The sequence below is a fragment of the Microcebus murinus genome, chromosome 8 (assembly GCF_040939455.1).
Source record: "Microcebus murinus isolate Inina chromosome 8, M.murinus_Inina_mat1.0, whole genome shotgun sequence".
NCBI classification, from domain to species: Eukaryota; Metazoa; Chordata; class Mammalia; order Primates; family Cheirogaleidae; genus Microcebus; species Microcebus murinus.
Window position 1 is genome coordinate 80,231,308 of NC_134111.1, and position 16,116 is coordinate 80,247,423.

The following is a 16,116-nucleotide window of genomic DNA, read 5'->3' on the forward strand; positions in this document are numbered from 1 at the left end:
TAAGTGAAAAGGGAAAATAAAGATTCTCTGAGCATTTGGGTGTACCCAATGCCAATTTCTAATGAATAGTGATGACTATGGAATCATTATGAGGTACTCATAATGATTCCATAGTCATCACTATTCATGTTTATATTTATATTATAAATATATTTATATTAAATATAAACACTATTCCTAGTGTTTATATTTAAAAGACGTGTCCCCCAAATAAAACTATTTTAAGGGACACATGGGCACAAATGCGAAAACTGCTCTTAAGTGTACTTAAAAATTTTTCTTCAATGGATACTTATATTGCATTTTTTCTTCTTTCAGCGAGAAAAGGTTCCAGAAGAGTACTTTAAGCATGATCCTGAACATAAATTTATTTACAGATTTGTCCGTACTCTTTTCAGTGCCGCACAGCTAACAGCTGAATGTGCAATAGTAACTTTGGTAAGATAAATCTTATTTATAAAGCATATTTAGAAATAAAATGAATGATATTATCAGAATGATATTATCAGAAATATAAGATATCAGAATGATATTATCAGAATATTATATTATCCTTATGTTTAAGAAAAACATAAGGAAAGTAAATACATGCATTTGAATTTAATAATCATGGCTTAAAATGTTACCATTGCTTTTCTCATCACAAAACAATTACTATAAAAGGCAGCAGGAGAGATTTCTTCATTCTCTCCTGTCCCCTCATTGCCCATGTGCGTGCATGTGCAAACAGACACACACACATACACACATCACGTGTCATGCAAGGGGAATGATAGGGAGCAGTAACAGAATTGGTCCACAGGCAGAGACTGAGTGCAGTGTAGTTCTAAGCTGAGTCCCAGGCTGTATTCCCCAGGCTATTCTGATGTGTGTTGTGATTGAGAACACTGCCCTAAATTCTTTGTTCTTTTGATGATGGATGTTTATCCGTCTCTGCTGACCTCTTGTGCTTGCTCAGGAAGTTGTCTAGGAATAGGGTACCAGTAGGACTTGGACAAAAGCTTTTCTAGTTAGCCTACTAAGCTATAGCTGTGTCCTGACCTATGTGTCATCCATGTAGAGTTCCTGTGGTAAGACTTCATCGTTTTGAATAATAATCCTCTTCAAGTTGATGGGATTGTTTTACTCCTCCCCACAGCTAACCTAGAGTAAAGTTAATTGCATAGCCTGGAGGGAAAGAATACTTAGGCCAGTCCCTACTCCTGTAGCATCTGTTAGAGTTAAGGAGAGGAGACTTCTGCTGTGCACTTGAATAGAACCCCCAGTGGGCACTGGAGCAGACATAGGCCTTTTCATGGAGCTGCAAACTCTTGAGAATGCTTAGCACATGCTGGAGAGAAGCAAGAGTGGTACTTCCATATGCGGAGAGACAGGTGATGCAGGAGAGCTGGATTAGAAGAGGGGGAGGTCATTGTAGACAGGTGAAGCTTGATGTGCCAGTGAGACACCAGGGTGGCACTGTCTAGTCTTTTGGGTATATGGGACTGGAACATGAATCTGAGCTAGAAGTAAGGAATGAAGAGTAGTAAGAGTTGCTGTTCACATGTAGAGAAAGTGTGTAGAATGGAAGTGGACAGAAGGTAGATCTGTAAGGACTATTGGCATTTAAGGGACAAGTTCTCAGAGGAGTGGCTAGGGTGGGAGGAGGAGGAAAACCAAGGTAAGATAAGAGAGGCTGTGGTCACAATGCTAAGGATGCCAAGAAGTTGCTAAGTGGGGCTGTGGAGGAGAGGACAGGTTGAACAAAGTCCTTGCCTTTATGAGCTTATGTTCTGGTGTGGAAGACATTAAGTTTTTTTCAGATACACAAATACTTCAGGTGGTGGGAAATACCAAGCAGATAAAGCAGGGTAAAGGGATATAATGATTGGAGGGGCGCTTACTATTTTAGGTAGAATGATCAGGAAGAGCCTCTCTAGAGAGAGAACATTTGAACTGTGACCCAACCGAAGCGAGGAAGGTAAGGAGCTCTGGCATTACAGACAGTGGGATGAGTGCCAAGACCCTGAGACAGGAATGTGTTTTGTGTGTGTACAAGGAGCAAACAGCTTCTGCTGGTGGCCTGCAAGCCACAAGGCCCTGTGAGTATGCGGTCATTCCTCAGTCTGACCACACTGGCTGCTTGCTAAGTTTTTATTCTATTTTGATGGGTAACTTTTGGTAGCTCTTGAGCCAGGGGAGTGAAGTGGTGTTAATTTAAGAAGTTATGCTGACTGCCTTGGGAAGGGCAGACCATATTTAGGAGTCAGAGTGGAGGCAGAGAAGAGGATTAGGGAGCAGCTACAGTGATAAAGCTGAGCAGTGACAAATGGCAGGTCAGAATCAAAAGCGGGCAGACTCCCAGTGAAGTTAATTGCTCACAGGTTGGAACAGGGCAACTCATGTAGATATTTGGCCCCAGCACCTAGGTGAATGGCGATGCCCTTTCCATTGTTAGGGCAGACTTGGGGAATAGCATGTTGGGGTGAAGAGCTCTGGTTTTCAAATGTGAAGGCACCAGGGGGTAGGGGCCTTGGTGAAGGGAGTCTCAGGAGAGTGACAGTAGCAGTGGGCAGGTGGGATGAGAAACTGCCACCAGGGCATAATGTTGTGAGGAAGCATTTTGGAAGTTGTGAGGAGTGGCATGGGAACAGGGGAAACACATTCATCTTGGGGAAAATTTCACAGAGAGGGAGAAAGTCTTCAGAAAGAGGTAATTGTAGGAATAGTGTTCTGCAGAAATGGAATGGGATCCACTGCACTGATTGAAGAGTTGGCTTTAATGGGGAAAAAAAGAACTCTTGCACTGATACTGGAGAGCAAGTGGTGTCAGCACAGAACAAACTTACCAGCAAAGGTGACAGGAAAGTTGGATTGCCAGTGTGATTTCTGTGCTAATTATTCCTGTGGTGAGTGGAAACCTATGAGGGACATTGATCCTTGGGATGCTTGAGAGTTCAGAATTTGGGGAAACAGGAGCAGAATCTCACTAAGAGCATGTGATGTTCAGTAGCCAGTTGTTTTTGAAAACACAGTTGAGTGTGGAGAACAGTGCCAGATGTGAGCTGTCAGTCTGGTAACCTTCAGCCAGCTAAACTGTTTAAAAAGGAAATTTTTTTCCATTTATCTTGATACAAAGAGTTCAAATAGCATATATGCATACTCTTTTGCAGCGCACCCTTTGAGGTAATGACACATCACAGCTTACCTCTATGATCTTTACTCAGCTGTTAACTTTGCCCAATTCTTTGTAGGATAGGTATTTGCTGTATATAAAGTAATTCATGAGATTGTCTCACAAAGTACTTGGCAGGTTTAGAGAAATCCCAGGGATACAGAAGCTGGCAGGTCTTATGGCCTGAAAACCAACATAATTGACTAAGTTTCAGGTTATATAAGAGTAGAAAATGAATTTTCATGAAGTGATAATGGAGATGTGAAATGTAGGGCTATGAGCAGGGCTATCCTTTTGTTGTACACATGTGCACCTTACAAAGGCATGGAATAAGGGAATGTGTCACAGCCCCAGAGGCCTGTGCCTGTCCTGCTGCTCTGCACAGCAGCCACTGGGAGGCTCTCTTGACCAGCACTTCCCCCAGCTTGTGCCACAGAAGGGTGAGTTACTGTGAAAAGATTAAAATGTGCTCAGTTTTACTTGGATTTTACATATTCAAGCATGACATGCCTGTATAATTAACTATCTGACTCCCAGCTAGGTATGATCCATTGCACCTGGCTGGCACAGAGGTATTTATTTAACAACTTTAATCTACACTGGGTCTATGTGTGCTGCCTGTTATGAGTGGGGAGGTGATAACAGTGCCTCTCTTCGTGGTCCCCTTTGCTGAGATGTCCATTCTGTCCTGTGACCAAAATTGGGCTGGAAATTTGCATGGGCAGAGTAGGCAGTGTAGGTATCTGATCTACAACTGTGATCTGGCTTCTTGCTTTGGTTGACTGAGCAAAGTCTCTGCAAAACATAAGAATAAAAGGCACTTACTTTCTAGTCAAAAACAGAAGAAATCTGTCATTCATAACAGTTCTTATCACAGCACTTAAACTGAACTAAAATCAAAGACCAGTGCTCTACTTTTGCAGGTTTACTTAGAAAGGCTTTTAACTTATGCTGAGATCGACATTTGTCCCACTAACTGGAAAAGAATTGTTTTGGGAGCGATTCTTCTTGCCTCCAAGGTTTGGGACGATCAGGCTGTATGGAATGTGGACTACTGCCAGATCCTCAAGGACATTACAGTTGAGGACATGTGAGTTTGTAAGGTTTTGGTGAACTTTCTAACCATTTTCCAGTACCTCATTTACTCCCATAAAGTTAACACTTTAAGAAGTAATTTATAAATGTTACATTGTGCAGATAACGGAAATAGGCATAAAACTACATGCTTCCTTCTATTCATCCTTAGTATAGCAGTTCCTATTTTTCATTAATTGGTAGGTCTTGATATGTTATTGTTGTAATAATGTGCTTGATAATTGAAAAGCATTTTTCTGATGGTTTTTGGCTAACATCTTGCAAGCTTACTCCAGAACAACATAGTACAGTAAATATCTGTATGGCTTTTTACAAGCTGTCCCTTTTTAAGGGGCACACCTCTGGCCTTTGAAACAATTGTTTGGCCACTGTTGAGGTCTTAGGGCCTCTGGACTAGTGAGAAGTTATAGCTTCAGCCTGAGTCACACATCATATGTTTTCTTTTGCTGGTCTTTCTCTTTTATCTGAAGATCTGTTTGTACAGAAACCATGAGGTAAAAAATTAAATATCCACATATCCCCAGCCCTTTCCTATTAGGAGCTTGCCTGTGTTTAGAAGTAGCCTGGTGAGTAGGGAAGCTTCCGGATCCCCCAGGCCACTGAGCCCCATTTCTAAGGCAGCAGCCAGTGTTCACCACAATCGGCTCCTGGGCACTCAGGCAAGCACAGCAGCACTTGGGGACCTTGAGTTACCGAGTGTGCACCTGCTGAGTCACGGGGCTCCGCACAGATGGCACTAATGTGACAGCAAAACATGAACTTCACAAGGACTTTCTTCTGGTCCGGCCTGACAGCTGTGAAGGGAAGGGCAAGCCAGGGAAAGACTCTTTCCTTGACAGTGCCTGCTTGACAGTGAAAATGTCTTTGTGGGTGGCATTTAGGAAAGTAGGAAGGAGCACCTGTTGATTATGTTGAGCAGCACAGGAAGATCAAGATCATGACAAGCAGTGGCAAGAGTTTGTTTTTGTTACCTCTGCCCATTGCTCCAGATAAGACTGTCATTCAGAATGACCAAGCTGTGTATTTACAACTGAAGTGAGGATACTTGTGACTAACAAGGGACCAGTGATTATTGGTAGCTGTTGAAGTGGCTTTTGGTGAGAATGACCACTTTGCTAATAGTGTAAACTGAATGTTTGTGGTGCTGTTGCTGGCACCCATGTCAGCAAAGGGTGTAACAGCAAATGAATTTGAAACAAATGGAAGTGCTTTGGGAAGTTGCAGATGCTGAAATGACTTTGGTTGCTACTGATTTCACAAGGAAGTAAAATTTGTAATCACGAACACAGCCCTGTCGTTATTGACAGCTAAAACTTTCTCAAAACCTGCAGCTAAGCTTGCTAAGGGCTCTGCTCGTAGTTACAAGATCAGAGAACATGAAGGGAAACACGTAGGTTCCCACAGATGTGAGCTCCAGGAGCAGTGGTGGCAGGGCCAGCTCCAAGGCCAGTTCTAGACAGTGCTGTTTGTGTGAACGTAGAAGCACCAGGAGCTGTGCTCCCAATGCTTTTGTTTATGATCTTTGGAATTTAGAAAACATCACAACAAAGTGTTTAATATACATGTGTCTCATCTCCCTGCTGTTGATTATTTATAGTAGTCTCGTTTTGAGTTTAAATTGAAAAATTGAAAAAGTGATGTCTATCAGATTTTTCTTAAAACTTTCCAACATCTACATTTCTTATTAGACTATATTTCCCTTCAAAAGAATAAGTTGAACTGAGCAGCTGCTATTCAGAAAATTTGCTGTGTCTGTACAGAGTATGCTATTCAGCCATCTAGCCATTTAAACAAAAAACCCAGAAGACACATTCTGTAGGCATAGTGCTTTTCTTCAGTGATTAAACCTCTATTAATACACGTTAATCCTATGAAGTACTATATTTCTGCAGTTGAAATGTATTAGTGGGAAAAATATAAAAGGGATCGTGAAGTGCATTTATTCCTGTAGCAAATTAAGTCCTGATTAGCCGATTATCAAAACATTATCTGATTTACATTTCTATAGACTTATGGCCATATGAACAGGAAATTAATTTTGGAAGTAGGTTCATTTGGGTATTAAGTTCAACAAATGAGAAAACAACATCTCTGCTCATATTCTAACTGCTTTCCATACAGGAGAATATCAAGCATTTGTTGACTTAGCCAGTGGATAAAATATTAAAACTTTAAGAAACCAAATGTTATTCAGGTATTTATCATTTTTATCCAATTAACTCATTATAGGGATTATTGTGGAAGTGGGTAAGACAAGACTTAACTCTAATTTTAACTTCTATTTACCTAAACATTTGGTGAGGGCAGTGTGTGTTCTTGTAGCAGGGACTGCTCCCCACCCTTTCCCACTGTGTTGAAGAACTCGCGCCACCCCCCACCCCCCCAATTCTGTCCTGGCCAGGGACAGTGGATGCTGAGCGTCTCTGGGCTCCATTCCCAGCTCTGATGGAACACTGAGTTTATAAGTCCAGTGCCCTGCCACAGGTCATATCGTAAAGCGGGCTTAGTCTAGCCAAGACATCTATCTTTGATCTTTCTGCCTTCCAAAGTTTAAAGAGTATCTCTGCCCTGTTGTAATGACAGTTTCTCACCTTGGTAATAAGGTGAGCAGAAACTTGCATTATGCCCTTTGACATAACCTCATGTACGGGGGCAGGGGGAAGGGATTCCCTTTTCACATCGAATGTAGCTTATTTATTTGAGATGAAGCCTTGTTGCCTCAAGAGTTTTCCCCCCTCAGAGATAATAGCAGTGGCTCTCGATGGATCCATTTGTTGCCGTGGTGATGTGCCCACTCCTTTTGTTGGCGCTTCTCTACTTCAATAAGCCCCTTCCTGTTATCAGCCCGGTGAAAATGTCTGCAAGTTCTTCAGAGCTAATAAACAGCATACATCATTCCTTTCATCTGATCACTATAGTGGGGCCTTGTGAGCGAGCGTGGAGTATGAATCGCACAGCTGCACTAATGGAACTCTGAAGAATGAGCCCCGAGTCAGCAGCACGAGTGCATAAGAGGGCCGTAACCTTTCCCCCTCATCCCAAACTCAAAGTGCTGGGATGCAGAAGGGACCACAAATAGCTGTACCTTGTCTGAACATTAGTGTACTAATCCAACTGGGTAGTCTTTGTTTCAAGACAGAATTTAGAGTCATCCTAGCTCAGAATGATATTTTTGAAGATAGCCCAGTTGACTAAAATTGTCCTGTGTTGGTTTTGTTTTGTTCCTCCTCCCCCAGGAATGAAATGGAAAGGCATTTTTTGGAGCTACTTCAGTTTAATATTAATGTTCCTGCCAGTGTTTATGCCAAATACTACTTTGACCTCCGCTCCTTAGCAGATGACAACAACATGAATTTTCTGTATTCTCCTCTTAGCAAAGAAAGAGCGCAGAACCTAGAGGTAAGGCTGTGAAATCACTTAGTGGGGTTTTCTGTCAGCCACCAAAGCCAACATCTGTGACTGAATCATATTAAGTAGTGATTAGGAAAATGGAAAGCTTTAAAATTAACCCACTGAAGAGCTTAACCCTTTGGCATCCTATTTCCTGTGTCTTTTACGGTTTATGCAAGGATCCATTTTAAAAATTATATTATCTCTTCTGTGACTGTAATTCAGAATATTTTTAATTAAATTTGTTCTTAATGGTTTTCCTTTTGAACCTCTACTTCACATCATACATGAACAATTTCTTGAAATTGTATTCCTAATTATATCTACATATACAATTCACTGACCACTCTTAACTATCTTTTATTTATTCAGTTTGCCAGGTTCATGTCAGTGTCTACTCTGTTACCATGTGGTCCCATGAACTTATTAGATAGAGCATTAGTGGCTAAGCCGAGAGACTAGACCTATACTTAGATTATATGAGGTGTGTTTCAAGTACTGGATGTAAGAAGTATGTGAGTTTTTAATGGGAATGGTAACTTTGTGGGGCAAAATAGTATTTATGGGTTATGACTCTTGGTGAGTATACAGCAATTTTTATTTACAACTAAAATTGACACATTTAAAATTGGCACTTTCTGTGGGACTTTAGAAGAATGTTTCTCTACCATAATGTGCAAGTGAAGTGGCACTTCACTCATTAGACCTCTCCTTTGCTCCAGCACCCACTTGCCTCGTTGAAATTTGCTTTGAATATGTAATAACTAATAAGAATTGGGTAGAATTTGAATAGCAGAATAAACTGATTTAAGGAATAAGTGCACAAGTAACAGATGATATACTGCTGTCACAACACCTTTGACATCCCCATTTTTAACTTAAAGTCCCACTTTTCTCTGGCAATTCAATTATAGCCCTGGCTTAAAGGATATCACCTTAGTGAATTGGCAGGAAGTAGCACCCCCAGAACCTGGTAGTGCAAACCCCAGCCACAGGAGCTGTCACTATAAACTAAAGGAGTGTGCATGCGTGGCTTGTCATCACTGGTGCTTTTGTAAAGGTTGGAACCCTTTTTAAAAATTGTACCTCTTTTCTATTTGATTGCATTTCCTAGGCCATTTCCCGATTGTGCGAAGATAAATACAAGGACTTGTGTAGAGCTGCTATCAGAAGGTCTTTCAGTGCTGATCATTTCACTGGTATTCGGCGCTCTAATGCTGTCCTCTCCTAAAGGGAGAGGTGAGGGGTTATATCACCATGAACCCTCACCTACAGAGACTGGAAAAATACCGCCTCTCCTGCTCAAAAACCAGCAAAGTTAGTATTTTCACCAAAAAGAAAGATCTCAAATTCAAGAGATTTGTGGACAACGAAGATTACACTCCATAGGAAAGAATATGGGACCTTGTTAATGTCAAGAACACACTCTTCTGTCCTTTTTAATGTAAACAGTTACAGAAACCACTCCAAAGCAAAAGCTCCCAAACCACACAGATACTTGCTTCTGTGTAGGCCAATAGCTGTGAACTATGTGAGGTTTTTTAAATAGTTTAAATTTTTAGACTTTAAAGACACTAACCATATACTTTTATGTTTTGCCTATTTCATATAACTTTTGTTTTTCCTATTTTTCTTGCCCCCTCCCCCCAAATTGCTGCATATACCTTTAAAATCAGTGCAGTATTACCATTAAAACATGGGACTCTTAACAACTCGTAAAACCACTGAAGCTGCTGCTGCTGTCATTGGCAATCATTTTAAACCAAAAAGCTGCTGGATAACATTTGTTGTTCATTTTCTTTGCAAGCACTACTTACTAGCATTTTAGCATGTTTGGGGTCAGAGAAAGTATCAAGTATCAGGTTTGTTTTTTTTTAAAGAACTCATGACATGTAACGGTATCAGTTATTGATCATCTACTTCTATGGGGTCCACGTTGCCATTTCTTGTAAACTGTAATGGTGCTTCTCATTTCCTGGTAATTTTCCTCTTATTTGTTAAATGTGTTAAAAGATATTTTCATACTGCCAACCTACACGGTGGTCCAGTGATAATGAAAAGCAGTGAAATACAAGGTGTCCTGGCAGCTTCAGGACAGTGTTGTGCTTTGCTGTGGTGTGCTTGGGCCCTCCAGGGCACTGCAGAAGTAAAAATGCTATAAACCTATACAAAACATCATTTGAAAGTTTAATTCCTTTTTTTTTTTTTTTACATGTTTTTTCTTTCTCTTTTTAAGAGATGATCTCTTGCTACGTTACCTAGGTTGGAGTACAGAGGCTGTTCACAGGTAAATTATAGCATATTGCAGCCTCAAATTCCTGGCCTCAAGCAGTCCTGCCAAGTGGCTAGGACTCAGGTGTGTGCCTGTAGGTGCCTGGTTCTTGAATATTAAGCTTTTAATTTTTGGTTTCAGTCTTTTTTTTTTTTTTTTTAATTTGAGACAGAGTCTAACTCTGTTGCCCCTGGGTGGGTAGAGTACAGTGGCATCATCATAGCTCACTACAGCCTCAAACTCCTGGGCTCAAGGAACCCTCCTGTCTTAGCCTCCAGAGTACCTGGGACTACAGGTACATACCATGACACCTGGCTAATTTTTCTATTTTTAGTAGAGATGGGATCTTGCTCTTGCTCAGGCTGGTCTCAAACTCCTGAGCTCAAGCTATCTTCCCGACTCAGCCTCCCAGAGTGCTAGGATTACAGGCGTGAGTCACCATGCCTGGCCTTCAGTCCCTCTTGAAGATGGCAGACGTTGAAACAAAAAATTAAAAGCTTAATATTCAAAGTTTGCAAAACTAAGCCAGTTGAGGTGGTTTGTACCTATAGCCCTAGCTACTTAAACATTTTTTTTGATACTTTGTATTTATACCAGCATCAAAGCTTAAAATTACACTAAGACTTTTGGATTACCTTGTATCTCCATTAGAAGCACCCTTCTTTTTTTTTTTTTTTTAAAGTAGTTCCTTGTAGGGCTGTGCACTACCTGTTTTGATCACCTAAGTTTCTTTTTCTGGATTTGGTAAAGGAAGATTATGAAGAGAAGTGTTAATTTATATTTAATAAATTTAAAGGAATTGGACCCTAATAGTAGTAGGTAATATGAAACAGCTTTTTTATCCTACATGTTAACCTGGCTGTAGGTGTCCCATTATAAGACCTGCTATTTAAGAACTTATGTAAAGCCTTAGGAACACTTACTTCAGGCTTTAAAGGGCAGGGAGTAAATGATTTTATAAGACTGACAACAATGTCACCTAAATTTGAAATATTAAAAAAAGATTAGTGTTCTCAACTTGTGAAATTTATTTCTCCTATTTTCTCAAATGTAATCCTAGGAATCTTGCCTGTAAACAAAACATTTCTGGGACAGGAATACTTCCTCTCAATACAGCAATGCTTCACATTACATTGAGTGCTGCAGGTTCCATCATCTCTAAAGGACAAAGACATAAATGACAAATAATGGTATATAAAATATTACAATCTACCACCTCAAAAAAACATTGTTCAGAGCTTGGAGTTTCAAGTATTGATTGCAGTTTTATTTTGAAAAGAATGCTACATTTACGTGGTTTTTATTTCTCATGTTTATATTAAAAGAAAGCTAATAAACTCTATTTTAATTAAAATATGGCTAGTGTATTTGTAACACTTCTATTCATATAGCATTACATCTCTGCCTACCTTAAATGTTTTAAGTCAGTCTTGATATATCTTAAAGTATTTTTAAACTGACCATTTATAACCTGAAGATAACTTATTACACTTAAAAATCACTGGCCAAAAAAAAAAAAAAAAAAATCAGTGGCCACAGTTCTTAGTGGCACAGTACATTAAATGACATCTTTGAATAGTTGGTTATTGTGCCTAAGAGGGAAGAGCACATTAGAATTTAAAATTAGGTAAAATGTACCAAAGAGGAAGGAATTACGGGACAAGTATAGAATTAGAACAAGAGGTATTAGGGTTTTAGACAGTTAAACAGGAAAGAGAACAGAGGGACAAGAACTAGAATTAGGGTTGCTGTACAGAGGGTAACTTAAAACAAGCCACATAATTTGACTTTAACATGCTCTGTTCTTTTCTAAAGACACAGGGCTCTGTTGCCCAGGCTGGAGTGCAGTGGCTATAGTCATAGTTCACTGTAACCTCCAACTTCTGGGCCCAAGTGATCCTCCCACCTTGGCCTCCCAAAGTACTGGGATTACAGGTATGAGCCACCGTGCCTGGCCAGCATGCTGCTTTCAGACGTACGTTTCAGTTAAAAATACCAAGTCCCTATTAGGTTTCTTTAGAACGAAGAATCTAACCACTTAGCTTCAGCAATTGTCACTAAATCCTGACAGTGCCGCGTCGTCAGCCTAACTCACAGCAACCTCAAACTCCTGGGCTTAAGCAATCCTTCTGCCTCAGCCTCCCTAGTAGCTGGGATTACAGGCCAGCTACTAGCCACCATGTCCGGCTAATTTTTTCTATATATTTTTAATTGTCCAGCTAATTAATTTTTTTAATAGAGACGGGCTCTCGCTTTTACTCAGGCTGGTCTCAAACTCCTGAGTTCAAACGATCCTCCTCCCAGAGTGCTAGGAATACAGGTGTGAGCCATCACACCCAGCCAGTTTTCCTACATTTCTAAATACATTATTCCTTGACTTAAAAATGCCAACAGCCAGTTTTAACTGTCAAGCAATTCAGTCTTCGTTCTGTATTCATATTATGCAGTGCTTCTGGAAACTAGTTTAGCTGCAGTATGCAGGTTAGTTAAAATCTGTCATCACCCAACCCTGTTCCCTAACCTTACCTCCAAGATGACTGTGACTTGACTGTTCCTTCACCCAAAAGCTGCACTGTTGAGTGTAGAACTGCTTGGAAAAGCACTTGACAGCTAGCAGAGCTACCTCCTAGGTAAGTGCCAGTTTCTAAGGAGAATCTGTAGATTACACCCAGCATCTATTAAGGATAGATTACCTAAAGTCTAACTGCCAGCCACTTACGGGCGGGGTCAGGCCTGACATGCCTTGAGCAAGCAATACAGAAGCTCTAGGAGCCCTTCGGGAAAGCCTGTTCCCCTAGTACACAGGAGCCATCTGTTTGGTTTCTAAGGCAATCTCCACTGAACTATTTTAAATGGGTTTGGCAAGTGAGAGCACATGTACTTAATGTGAAATAAATTTTAAGAACAACAGTTTGTGGTTTAGGATCTCTAGGGTGCAGGAAGAGCAACTAACTGGGAAAGTGAAACAGTATAGAAATTAAGAGGAATCTTGAGTCCATTGAAAAAAGGTTAACATTCTTTCAAAAGGAACAGGTTAGGTGATATAATTGCTATAAAGGAGTTAAGTAATTTGAATGTGATTAGGAAAATTCAGTGATAGTCCCAGAACCTAAGGTCCTCAATAGGATATTAGTAGTATGTACTTCAAAAGGATTCCCAGATTAGTCTGCTAGTTAAAAAAAAAAAAAAAAAATTGGGTCAGGTGTGGTGGCTCACGCCTAGCACTCTGGAAGGCCAAGGCGGGAGAATTGCTTAAGGTAGGAGTTCGAAACCAGCCAGAGCAAGAGCGAGACCCCATCTCTACTAAAAATAGAAATTAATTGGACAACTAAAAATATATAGAAAAAATTAGCCGGGCATGGTGGCACGTACCTGTAGTCCCAGCTACTCGGGAGGCTGAGGCAGAAGGATCGCTTGAACCCAGGAGTTTGAGGTTGCTGTGAGCTAGGCTGATGCCACGGCACTCTAGCCCGGGCAGCAGAGTGAGACTGTGTCTCCAAAAAAACAAAAATCTATTGGTTCATCTTTTTAACATTTTCAATTCTACAAACCTTTACCTGGCGCCCACAAGATGGTGGCTCCTGTATCTCCTCATTATGAGAGCTGACTCTTTTACAGGTAGGGCTTCAAGTGTTTTGTCCACCCCCTGCATCAGCCAAGTGCCTTAGGACCCTCCCTCAACAAAAGCATCCCAGCTTCACCCTCACCTTTTCTGCCAGTGTCCCATGCAGCAATGCTTGATGGTGGGTACCGTGACTCACTTCCAAAGCATTAGCAGCAGGTTTCGGGAAATGCAGGTTTTATATGACTCCCAGGCTAACTGGCCTCCTGTAATCTCCTTTAATCACCTACTTGAGCCCTCCCGTGTTCCCTAACGCAGCTGTTCCCAACCTACTGCACTTACCAATTCTCTTGACCTGCTCATGACCCTTCTTATCCATTCTCAATCTCAGCTGAGGACTAGGTGGAATTTTCATCTTCCAAAACCTATTTCATCTTGCATTGGATGCCTTGTTTTTAAGGTAACACCCTCTCATCTAAAGGAGGGGATTCCATCTCTTAACTCTAAAATCAACCTCCTATATCCACCTCCTCCACCAGTGTATTCCCTTCCGCTTCAAAATTGCATTCACCTCCCCAACTTGGGGATGGGACAACTTGACTTCATTCGGTCCTTTAAATGATGTGGTGCCCAGCCCACCTGCCTCTCATAAGCTCAAAGAGCCTGTGAAAAATGAAGCTTCTCTAAATGCAATGTGGCATCCTGGATTGACTCCTGGAACAAATAAAGAACATTAGTGGAAATCTGGTGAAGTCTGGGGTTAATTGTAATGTGCCAATGTTGAATTGTTAGTTTTAACAAATGTACCATGATAATATGTTGACATTACTGGGATATGGGTAAGGGGCATACGGAAACTCTTAATTATCTTGGCAACTTTTTTTGTAAATCTAAATTATTACAAAATTGAAAGTTTATTTTTTAAGAAAATAGCTTCGTGGGTCCCAGAGCTACTGAATCTCAATTCCTGGAACTGAGGCCTGGGAATCTATATTTTTAACAGGAACCCCAAATGATTCTTATGCACACTCAAAAACCTAGTCTCTCCTTTCCCATTCCATGTCTGAACAGCTGCTTCTTCCTTGCTTTACTTTGCTGTAGCCTGATTTAATCCTTTAAATCTTCTGAAAGCTAAGTACTATTATTATCATCCCTTTTTCACAGATGAGAAAACTGAGACACTAAGAGGTTAAGTGTCAAGGATCACACAGCCCATACATGGAGGAGCTGGCATTTAAACCCCCATCAGCCTGGCTCCCAAGTCTGCTCATAACCACTCTGCCACTTCACGGTTTCCATCTGTGACAACTTACAGAGCTCTCTAAATCACTAAAAGAAGCGTTATTACCAATATTACCCTGGGCCCACCTATTTCTCCAACTTTCTAGGTTCAACAGTTAAGAGTTTCTGCTCCAGCCTGTGACTTTGCCCCCTGCCCTCCACCTGGTCCCTTTTCTGCTTGGGGTGGGGGGCGGGAATGAGCGATGAGAAAGCATGGGGAAGACGTGCCCACTGTAGTCCGTACCCACTGTAGTCCCGCACGTGTCAGGCACACTCGCTGTTCTCCCAGGACTCAGCCCAACTACTCTATTTTCTAGTCTGCCTCTCCCAGCTGCCCTGACTTACGTACCAATCCAATAAAGTTCACAGCACTCACGCTGACACTGAATTGCGTACTCTCACATTGCTAACTCACCTCTCACTGGGTTTGTGTTGTCTCCCCTAAACATTTTAAGTTCCTAATTACCCACATTCTCCCACATTCTCCCATCTCGGCATTGCTGCAGGACATCGCCACACCAGGCATTAAAATGAGGTGGTTGTTTGCTGGATTGGTGACTACTCTGCATTTTACCAAAGCAGCATCCGTAGAAGGTAGTGTGACAAGTGTCTCAGGTTTACTAAGCATCTGTCCAGATTATCAGGGAGGAGCCAACCCTAAATCAGTTTCTACCTTCTCATCTTGGCTTCTCGACTTGTATTTAGAGTTCAATACCAAGTTGTGGATCCAACTGCTGCAAAAGTTTTGGGAGTTCCTGCCCTCCAGCCAGAAACACAGAACAGCACCATCTCTATTCAAGTAGGTTCAGTATAAACGGTGGGTTTATAAAATAGGGTGCAATCTCAGGCAATGACTCTGTTCTTCCGTGTACCTCCCTTCATTTCTTCAAGTGAATCATGAAACAAACGCAGTATTGGCAGGAAAAACCTACGTATATTCAAGTAAAACATGCTTTAATTAGCTCTGCTTCTGGTGATTGGAATTGGCTGGATTTCATTTACTAATAAAATTTTTGCTGTTTATATTTTAAGTACTTCTCTCCTCAGATACTCTTAGAAAGCAGTGTGTCTCTCCATAAAAACATGAGGAGAAAAAGACGTCTACAGCATCTTTTTATTTTCTTTACCATTGCTTTAATGCATTTTAAAATTTATCTACATTAATTGGGAACAAAGAAACAAAAATAGACATTTCTTTGTTGTTCATAAATAACTAATCTCCATATTTGATAAAAATCTCAAACCATTATTTTACCTTCCCACAAATACATACAAAATTATTCTGAAATAATAAGGTCAACAAATTATCTTGAGACTAACATAACCACATACAACTGCTGTTCTACTGACTCCCAGGAACAA

The 16,116-nt window shown here is 40.8% G+C and overlaps 1 protein-coding gene across 6 annotated transcripts in view; it reads left to right on the forward strand.

The window, feature by feature from the left end:
- The window catches only part of CCNYL1 (cyclin Y like 1), a 35,969-nt gene extending 24,704 nt beyond the window's left edge, over window positions 1–11,265 (forward strand). For 2 of the 6 annotated variants that reach the window (XM_012752123.3, XM_012752121.3), the window contains 4 exons: window positions 319–438; window positions 4,078–4,244; window positions 7,486–7,648; window positions 8,754–11,265. In XM_012752123.3, the coding sequence (XP_012607577.1) occupies window positions 319–438; window positions 4,078–4,244; window positions 7,486–7,648; window positions 8,754–8,870 (567 nt within the window). In that variant the 3' untranslated portion in view covers window positions 8,871–11,265. The remainder of the gene's footprint in view (window positions 1–318; window positions 439–4,077; window positions 4,245–7,485; window positions 7,649–8,753) is intronic. The other 4 variants (XR_001150967.3, XR_012920611.1, XR_001150965.3 and 1 more) reach the window with 4 other exon arrangements.
- Window positions 11,266–16,116: the final 4,851 nt, after the last annotated feature.